Below are 10,938 nucleotides of genomic sequence, written 5' to 3' on the forward strand. Positions count from 1 at the left end.
CCATTCTTTCATGGGATTAAAAGTAGCTTCAGAAGATGCATCAGAATTTTCTTCTTCATCTTCATCGGAATTATCATTGAGAGATTCCAGAAGTGCTTTTAAAATGTCATTCTTTTCTTTTTCTTCTTAGAAGAACTGGAAGAAGTAGCAGAAGTAACGGTATCTGTCTCTTTGGGAGGGGATACAAAAGTACTAGGAGTTACCAGTTTTGCAAGATTGCCAATGGTTAATTGATTGGGAATTTGGGGGGTTTGGATTTTTGGCAAATGGGCTAGATTCTTAACATTGTCAACAAAATTATCAACTTGTGGGTAGTTATCCCACCATTTAACATACCAATGTCGTTCTACCTTGTCATCATTTTGAAATTAAAATGATTAGCAAATTTTCTTGTTCTTCAGTTTTTGTGAGAACATTATAAGTTTTGACATTTTTGCAGCAAGAATCATTACAACCAATTTTGAAATCATTCTCAAAGAATTCACTAGCGGAATGGTAATCGAAGTCATCTGAAGTTAAAAATTCACTGTCAGATGAATCAGAAGAATTAACGGATTGCAGAATTCTAAAAAGATTTTCTTCTCATTGTCATCAATTTTTAAAGCATTAATTTTTTTTTTTTTCAATTTTTTGGGCTGTTTTGGACATTTATCAGCAAAATGTCCTAATTTTCTGCAGTTAAAACATTTTCCTTTGGATGAAAATAAAGTTATATATATATATATATATATATATATATATATATATATATATATTTCTCCTTGTTTTGATTGGTAAGTCAATCCCCTGTTTCCTCTATTGATGTAGCCCTTCAGAAAAGAAAGAAGAAAGAAGGAAAAAAAAGAAGAAAAAAGTCATATAATTAAATAAATATAATAAAGTTAGTTAAGACTGCTTCTAAGTTGTGTGGGGCCATCAAGGCTCCAGAGTCAGACCGCATGACTTGACCTTTTAAAAACCAAATTAACTCTCATCAATCTTCACAATCACAATAAATATATATAAATATAATAGAACCTTCTCTAGCTTCCATATGATTGCTCCCTAGCTACAACCTACAAAGGGAGGGAAGAAAGAGGAAGGAAGGAGAAGATCGATGATCATGAGCTGCAAGGAAGAAAAGATGATGATGATGAGTAGTAGTAGTACTAGTAAGGAAGGTGAAGTTGCAATATTGCCAGGATTTCGGTTCCATCCAACTGATGAAGAGCTTGTTGGGTTTTATCTTCGCCGGAAGGTTGAGAAGAAACCCATCGCTATTGAACTCATCCAACAGATCGATATCTACAAATACGATCCATGGGATCTTCCAAGTAACTATTATTAGCATCCCTTTCTTTCTTTTAATTCAACTCTTTTGTATCTTTGACAAAATCAAACAATTAAATTCTTAATAAGGTTATTTCTTTGATTCTTTCAAGCTAAAATTTTATTTTATTTTTTTTATTTTTTTTTCTGTGGATCTAACTGTATATATATATATATATATATGGTGCCTCTGAAAACCATCTATAGCTTCTTATTAATTCTGAGAACTGCATGAAAAAGATTTTGACGTTTTTTTACGTACCCTATAACCCCGTTCAGACCTAAAAGATTACTTTCATTTCATTTAACATCATTGAGATTATACTTTATTACTTTTGTTTGTGATTGATTTATATATATTTGGTTGCAGAAGGCAATAATAGCAGCAGCAGTGTGAAAGAGTTGGAGTGGTACTTCTACTGCAAAAGAGGGAGAAAGTATAGGAACAGCATAAGACCCAACAGAGTGACGGGGTCTGGGTTTTGGAAAGCCACTGGCATCGACAAACCGGTCTACTCGGCGGGAGGAGAATGCATTGGCCTCAAGAAAACATTAGTTTACTACCGCGGGAGTGCAGGAAAAGGCCTCAAAACTGATTGGATGATGCACGAGTTTCGCCTTCCTCCCAAACACGCCGGCGCCACCAATCTTGCCGATGCCAAAAATACTGTCCAAGAAGCTGTAAGAATAATACAATTATACTCATCTATATGTGCCATCAGACACGAAGAATTACGACCTTTTGTTCTTATTTATTTGGTCATGTTTACAATTTAACAATCTCCTATTAATATGATAGATATATAGCTGAGACTACATTCAAATTTGATAGCCTAAAAGTAGGAGATTACAATCAAATCCCATAATTAATATCATATTTAGTTACCATCAAATCTGATTACAATCAAATTCCATAATATAGAATAATCAAATATAATCTAACATAAACCACCTATATCCATGGAAACTTGATAAGAAAAAGACAGAATTCATTCTTTTTTAACCATTGAATATCTATAGTGAATGGATGAATCTACTATTGAATTTGTGTGGGAACCACATGAGTCAGCAAATATAATGTTTGATCTATTGAATTTGTAAAAAAATATAGTTTAAAAATGGTCGTGTAACATGCTTCAAATATTAATTAGCGCTTTGTACAAGTTTGAAATTTGTTTGACAGGCTAAGAGTGAGTACACGAAGTAGTCATATGCATTTGACGATTTTTTTTCGTCAAAAAAGAAAATATCAAATATATATATATATATGTTGATGCATGGTTTCATGTACTTTTTTCATGCAGGAAATTTGGACGCTGTGTCGAATTTTCAAGCGAAATGTGTCGCATAGGAAGTACACGGCAGAATGGAGACAAGTAAGTGCTAAGAAACATCCAATAATTTCCTCGGATGATCCCATCAAATATGAAAATGATGATGATCAGGAGATTAAGGGTATTGATGGAAGGACGCAGTTGCATGCAGGGCAGCCGAGCTGGACGCTACCACAACCTCCAATATTATCTTCAACCATTAATCCAATAACTCCAAGAGCCGATGCGAATGATCATGATGAAGACTTGTTTGCATTAGAGAATTGGGATGATGAGCTTAGATCTGTTGTAGAGTTTGCTCTTGATCCCTCTCGTTTATGTAAATAAGTATTCATGTTAATGTTACATTAATTACATACACTGAAATGATCATTGGTGTCAATATTAATTTTGTCCATATTTCTTTCATATCATCTTACAAATTAATCATTAGATTTGTGGAGTCCACATAAATCAATAGTGTACCCTACAAATCTAATAGTCGATCTATTGAATTTATAAAAGAATATGAAAAAAATATGGGTAAATTATTGATACTAATCATTTCTCATACATATACATATAGATTATTATAGTACGAAAGTAATTGACAGTGTTTTCCAAATATTGTTCTCTTGCCGTCTACTAATTATTTACTCTGGAATTAATACAAGTTGATCTGCTAGCAGTGTATTGTGTTGGGAATATAATTTGTAAAGTAAAAAATGAGTTTTTAGGAAAAGCTTTTTTTTTTTTTTTTAGAAGTAGGTTTCGGCCATTTTTAAAGGCAAAAAACAAGTCAACTAATTAAGTACTTTTTGAGTTTTTTTTACTAAATACACAACCCTTTTGTTTGGAACATCATTTTAGGTATGAAAAATACTTTTTAATCTCCCTAAGAGACCATTCGAGATTGGGTTAAAAAACGATGCATCAGATTTGTCCAAACAATCAATCGTCATTAAGTTGATATTTATTTATATATTTTGTCATATAATATTGAATTATATATTGTGTACATGTCATATGATATACAAATAAAAGACAATTGTGAAGACATTTTGTATATATTACATTATATATACGAAAACATTTACAATAAAAAAAAATCATACAAACCAATATATGAAAAGATAAAAAAAAATAAATAAAATTAAAGATACAATTAGCGGCGACAAATAAATGTCACTGTTGATAGTTGCTTTAATTGGCGCCAAGGTAGGGCTGTTAAGTGAGTGAAGTGTCTTGCGAGCAAGCTCGGGCTCGTCTCGCATAAGTTCGGCTCGAATATTAAATGAAGCGTTTCGTGAACACAAATCCTGGCTCGAATATTAAACGAAGCAAGCTCGGCTCGACTCGGCTAAGCTCGTGAGCAAGCTCGTATAAGGCTCGCCTCGCTTATTAGGCTCGGCTCGTATATTTTTTATTAAGTAACAAATAACAATATATAATCAACATTACTCATTTACTCAATAATAACAAATATATTATATACCCTTTTTTTTTTGTTATTTATGCATATATATATATATATATATATATATATATATGTGTATGATATTATCATTAATCATTTTATCATATGATATAATCATATAGTACAACCGTACAAGTTATTGTGTCATTTAATACAAATATTATAATTAGATAATTTATACTTTGAAAATTGGAATCGTATACGGTATATCACATAATCATTATATAATCATATGGTATATCTGCATAAGTTATTGTGTTATTTAATCAATACATTATAATTATATGTTTTATTCTTATAAAACATATATGATGTATCACATGATCTTAGATCTAAGATAATATTAATATTAATTGTGAGATAATATGATCATAAAATTTAAGTATAAGTGTATGACCATTAGATTATATGAATTTATTACTTAGAGTTTGAGTATTACTATTAGATTAAATGATTAATAATTAAGTAACTAATGTGTTTCTTATAATTTATACATTATAATCACAATTTACTATAAGTAAAAACTTAATAATTTGAATTTAAATCATATATCATGAATCGTGATAATGAGAACATATAATATAAGTATATAAGTTATAACAATTAACATTGACTCATTACTCATATAAATTAGATAATGATACAATCATATAACTATATAAGTATATAAATGTTTACATATAAGATACAATATATATTAATATTGACATTATATACTTGACCCGTGTTAAGCATTAATATTTTAACATATTAACTAAATAATACTATATGTAATATGATAATAGTGATTAGTGTGTGTGAGTGTGTGACATAAAGTGTTTTACGTTGTGATTTAAAAAATACTTAATCTAAAATATGAAGAAAAAAAAAATACACAATTGAAAAAAACACAATTTTTAAAATTGTAATTATTGAAATTAAAATAACAAACTGACACTAAATAATACTACATAACACAATTTTTATTTTTAATTCATAAATTTTGAATTTTGAATTTTTTATTAAATTTAATCGTAGCTGAGTTTGAATTTGATCTATGGTATATAAGTGTAATCGTAGTTGTCCAAAATGTAGTGATGATCTAATAGCCGTTGGATGATATTAATGGATGACAGCTATCAAGCACTTACTAAGAAATATGTATATGGTGTAACAGAGACACCGTAAGCTTGCCTTATTTGATCTAATCTGATGAGTAATATTAAATGTTGAAAACGTACATATAGTCAATGGATCATATTGAACAAGCACAACAGATCTAAGTAGAGACAGCCACATGAGATAAGCTTTTGGTAAAACGAATCAAACCGTTAATATTTAAAATTTAATTATTTTGCCAAATCCAACGGTTGCAAATTAGACAACCCAAATTTAACCTAAACCTATCAATCAGATCTCTCAATTCTCTCGACTCTCCTCTCAGTCACCACCATCCTCCTCGCCTCCTATCTCTGTTGTCGCTCCTACCACTCCTCCAGTACCCCCAACAGCAACCACCACCACCACCGCAGCAACCACACACCTCGACGCCTGGCCGAAGCTGAACGGCTCGTGTGCCCGGTTTCTAGGAACTTGCCGCTGCCAACCCCGCTGTCCACGCCGCTCTCGGAGGTCGTTTCACTCTCGAAGTACGCTGCGGATCGGAGGCGGAGGAGGTGATAAGATTTGTGGGTTTTTCTTTTCTTTTTGGGTTATTTTTTTCTCCGTTTCTTCTTGGGTGGTGGGTGGTTTGGGGTTCTGCCGTTTGATGTGTTTGTTTGGTTGCCCAGAAAAAAGTGTAAATATTTTTGGATGTGTTTGTTTGGCTGATCCTTTCTCCCCATAATTATCTGCTGTCGGTTTTGATATCCAATCTGTTTAGAACTTATATAACCTTATTTAATTTTAATTTGTAAGATCGAGCTCGAGCTCGAATAGGGTTCAAACCCTATCGAGCCGAGCTCGAGCAGCGAAGTCAGGCTCGACTGGCTCAAAAATAAACGAGCCGAGCCTGGACAGCCCAAGCTCGGCTCGTTTACAGTCCTAGCCAAGGCTGAAATATTTAAGCGTTTTCTCTTCTCCCTTTCCAATCGACCGACTCTTTCACTTTCCCTTTGATTTCTTTCTTTCTTTTGTTTTGATGGACTCTCTGTCTCTTTCGTTGCAGAAGCAGAGAAGAAAACCAAATCAGGTAAATTTCTTCCTTCTTCTATTTCTCTCTGTTTCGGTAATGAGCTTATTTTCTCTCCAATTTTGCATTTTCCCCATATTTTGCTTCAAATCCTAAGTAATTTGAAAGATTAAACTTCTGATTGTTATGCCCAGAGGGTGATTGAGTGTTACTGTGAGTATCCATTTATAGATTGAGCAAATTTTTGTGAATTGTAGATTAGGGTTTACTAATCCAATCTTGTTTAGAATTTGGAGGTTCAGACTTGTGCGAATATTTGATGCATTGTTCCTCAGCAGAATTTGAGTAAAATGTGTTGAAGAATTGCAATTTCCAAGGCCAGCAGATAATAGACGGTGTACACTGTACAAATATTGGTATCAATGGCTGTGCGGCTCAGTTCTATAGAGATAAAAGAAAAAAAAAATGAAAGACTAATAAAATGAAGGATAGAGGGCGATGTGGATGTCACCCCACCTCCTTTGGGTGGCTTGCGGCCAACGCTAGCCCTAGCGGTGGTAGACTGGTAATCCCATCGCCCGTTACCCCTTCATTTTGTTTTTGTTTTTAAAATTTTGATTTTTTTTATTAAAATATTATTATCTTAATGTGATACGACAAAAATGTTGACGTGACAGTAATGGAAGACACAATTTTGGATAGAAAATCAACATTTCCATAAAAAATAAAAATAAAAAAAAAATATAAAATATAAAAAAAAAACACACACACACACACATTTTAGGTGTCATTTTTTAATGTCAAAATTTTCCATATTTTATATGTAGTTTTCAAACTTTTTTTCCACCCAAAGTAAAATTTGCTTTCTTCCCCAATTTCAAATATTGTCTTGGTTCCGAAGGAAACAGAGTAAGCAAGAACTTCCCTTTGCAGACCCTCCGACCAAGCCTTGGCAACTGGTAACCATCCGAGCCCCTCTTATATATTTTTTTGAAATTTCTCAATTGCACTTATGGATTACATCCTATAACTTTGGCGCTTAAAGTTAGGGTTTCGAATGACAGTTGGCTTTGCAGTAAATTAACATGGCAAGACGAAGAGCCAAGAAAACTGTCAAGAAATTACCGTCGTCTCCTGTGAATGATGTAAACGATGCAACAGAGGCCCAAATTGATAAGGAACAAGCTGCTTTTACAGATCAAGAAGGTTTTTATTTATTTTTTATTTTTTTCTTTAAGTAATACATGGAAGAAATGGTAGAATTGTTTCTCAATTTGATATCTTTGTTTCTGAATTTTATTTTTTTAAAAAAAAAAAACAATTGAGCGACAAAGTGCTGCAATTAGGGCTATTCGTGATGTGGAAATTGAACATTTGCTGACCGAAGTGCGTTTGCTTCGCTCTTATTTCAGCGAGGAACAACTGGGAACTTCAGCTTAGAAATTTTTCAATGAAAACCTTCCGAATCTTTTGGTTGTTCGAAATGAAGGAAACAAACAATGTGAAATGCAATGGAACAATGAAGACGGTAATTTGCCCATGAACCAAGGTGATGGAAGCGACATTCACACGTCTCTTCTGCGCCGCTTGTCCATGGCTTATCCAGACTGCTCTGCTGCTATTGCATCTTTGGGTGGCTTTCAGTTTTCGAGCAAAGCGGGTATTCGTGAATTTCAGTCTTTTGATGAATTATGCTTAAACTTGTATTCTTTGATTGATTGTATCTCACAAGGGTGCTTGATTGGTGGCAGTGAAGACAAGCCTTGTAGGTGCTGCTAATCTGCAAATAAGTAACTTTGTATGTACTCTTTCTCTTGCTATCTATCTATATTTCATGCGAACAAATTTAAGGGTTTCAGGATGCGTATATTACTAATTACCAAAACAAAGGATGGTTTCTTTTGAGTTTGTTTAAATGCAATTGAAATTGTCTTTATTTTGCACTTCATGCGATAAACTTATTAAGTCTTTGTTTGGCCATGCAATTTCGCAAGCTAAAAGTGTGTTTCTAAACAAAATCGTAGAAAGTGTCTTACTTGGGAGTTAATTTTTAAAAAAGAGTGGTTTGAAAACCTAAAAAAATTTACATTTTCAAAATGCAGGTAATATGGTGCATTTTTAGAAAAACACGATTTTAAAGGCTAAATCGAAATTTTCCCAAAAGCTTAACTGTATTTCAAAAATTGTTCAAATCACACATTTTGAGATTGTCATTTTTGAAATCTCATGTTTTGAAAGCGCAAAACCAAATTGACCCTAAAGCACAATCCCTAGACTTTTTGATATTCACAAAAAAATGCCATGTTTCCTTTCCTTTTATCTTACTAAAATATCTATTTTGTAGGTTTTAGAGGAGCCATGTGATACTCAGATGCTTGGGATGCAAGATGGTCTACGAACTCCTAGGGTTTGTCTCTTCTTGGTCACTTGGGTTTATATTGCTTTGCATAAAGTTTCACTCTTACTAAAACATAACTTATGTAATACCTTGGAACCAAACTCGTCTCATTTGTCGAAATAAGTAGAAGGGCCAAGTAGTTTACTGAAGGGCACTAGTTAGTTCGAATTCTTAAAATGCTGTAGTCCAACTCCAGGACCTTGAAGGAGCTTTTCAGCTGATGCAACACAAAGTGCCTACCAACAATTACCATTGCACCACATATACTCCAATGAAAGTACATAAAAAAACATTTATGGGTGTTGTGTCTGTTGTCACTAGTTGGTGTCGGTGCTTGAGATTTTATCCCAATGTCTATGATTTATAAATAACAAAAACAGTTTATTTGTAAAAGGAGAAATATATAAGGATAGGTAGCTAGTGACTGGAATTGAGTGAGAAAAATAAAGCTTGCTAAAGGGCTGAGATTGCTTCTAGAGTATTTGTCAGCTAGGTTTCAAATTATTTTTTTGGTGGATGGCTATCAAATTAGCTTGAGATGCTAAGTTACATATGATCATTTTTGCAGGTGAGTAGCCAAAGGCTGTCTGTTGGGATGACACCGAAAACACTGAGGTTGCCTATGCCTAGTGAGATGCTTTTATCTGTCCATGGCTCACCCCTTGGTGTCTACAAGGAAGATAACATGGAAGCCATAAATGGTATGAAGAGTATCTATATCTGCTCTTATTCATTATCTCATCACTGCATCGAGGGGACATGCTTGCTATATCATCAAGAAATTTGATATGGTCTAAGAAATACCAAATTCACCTAGTTTTTTTTCTTTGTTTTTACCTCACTGATGCTGTGGCAAATGTGTTTCTCATATCAATGTGAATTGAGTAGGCTGATTTAATGTACTGGAGGGGACACCGCGTCCTTAAATCTAGGATTATTGGGTTCGATAATGCTATTTAGGTGGTGCTTGTTGCTTTTTAATTGAAAAAGTGTTCTGATTTGGCGTAAATGTTATAGTAGAGTTTTAGGTGTTTTATACTGAAATTGTTTGTTAATGCTAAAAATAAGGCAAAAAGCAAACCCAAAGAGCATTATCAACCAAACCAGTTATGTCTTAGTTTTGTTCTGACGTGTGAACTGTTGTGTAGAATCAGAAGAGGGCTAACCAGCTTCAATTCATTTGCTCAATTCATTATTCAAGAATATTCAAAAACTTACGAACCCAAGACCTCTTGAATGAACTCCTGTCATTGTACCAATCATTGTTCCAATAACTGAAATTGTTATTTTATTTCAATGCATTCACAGCTACCTTTGTATTGAGGTTTTGAGTAAATAGTAGTCTTGTATTTCTTGTTTGTGTGGCTTCATGCGATTCTTCTTAGTACTACCTACGGCGTCATGCTGAGAGTTGTGTATTTGTGGATGTCACAAGGCCATGGAGAGAGTTATTGTTGAATTGGTTTTGTAGCATTACGTTTAGGCTCATGTATTTTTTTGCCTTCAAATGTTATTTGGGTAGAAACTCATTGGAAAGCTTTTAACTTCATTCGATGTTCTTTGTGATGTACCCTGGACATCTTCACGGCATTAAACATGGTTCTGTGATAGTGTGATGTCCCATGATGGCAATATGTGTTGCAATCCGACGAATGAATGGCTAAAAAGAGGATGCACTGATGATGAATGCAATGCGGCAGTCGATAAAGATCACCTTTTTTGCAAGTTCAGATTCGAGATTCACTTAAAGCATGTTTGGAATTGTGTTTGAGAAGGTTGCCGCGTAGGTCTAAACTCTAAAGACATCTGATTGGATTGGTTAATCCTTCAGTGAGTTAGGTTCTCCTAGTATGAGAATGGAGCCGAATTTTGGTGCATCTAGAAAAAAAAATACTAAACCATGATTATCATTTGAGTCACCTAACCAACTGAGATTTTTGACGAGGTTTCAAATATTCCATATAATACTATAAGACTGCATCAATGCCTATAGAAAAGTTTGTTTTGGAGAGCACGCTGTTATTTCGATTTCGTTTTCGGGGTTCTTGTTCCCATATTAATCCTGCAGCAAAATGCATTAATTTTACCATTTTTGAGCTTCTTTTTTTTTGTTTTTTTTTTTTTTTATGTTGACACAATTTTTTTTAACCAGCTGATACCTAATGTTGTATACTATGAGAACTGGACAACTGTGAGTGGCAACCACTTAGAAGTTCCTGCTGATATCAGGGCAGCCCTTCGGAAAAAAGGTCATGTCCTAGAAAGCCTCACTGGCGGGACTATTTGCCAGTTTATAGTTCAAGATGTAAGGACTTCTTCAAACGAAAATGGT

At 33.7% G+C, this 10,938-nt stretch overlaps 1 protein-coding gene and 1 pseudogene across 1 annotated transcript; both read left to right on the forward strand.

Moving 5' to 3' along the window:
* The first annotated feature begins 1,027 nt into the window (after positions 1-1,027).
* LOC132176453 (NAC domain-containing protein 55-like) lies at positions 1,028-5,757 on the forward strand. Its single transcript, XM_088514372.1, has 4 exons — positions 1,028-1,313; positions 1,679-1,989; positions 2,613-2,961; positions 5,522-5,757. The coding sequence occupies exons 1-4, from the start codon at positions 1,097-1,099 to the stop codon at positions 5,755-5,757; spliced, it is 1,113 nt and encodes a 370-aa protein (XP_088370498.1). The 5' UTR covers positions 1,028-1,096.
* Positions 5,758-7,293: 1,536 nt separating this feature from the next.
* LOC148586867 (uncharacterized) lies at positions 7,294-9,393 on the forward strand (annotated as a pseudogene).
* The last annotated feature ends 1,545 nt before the right edge of the window (positions 9,394-10,938 follow it).

This window comes from Corylus avellana, chromosome 3 (genome assembly GCF_965113065.1).
Source record: "Corylus avellana chromosome 3, dhCorAvel1.hap1.2, whole genome shotgun sequence".
NCBI lineage: Eukaryota > Viridiplantae > Streptophyta > Magnoliopsida > Fagales > Betulaceae > Corylus > Corylus avellana.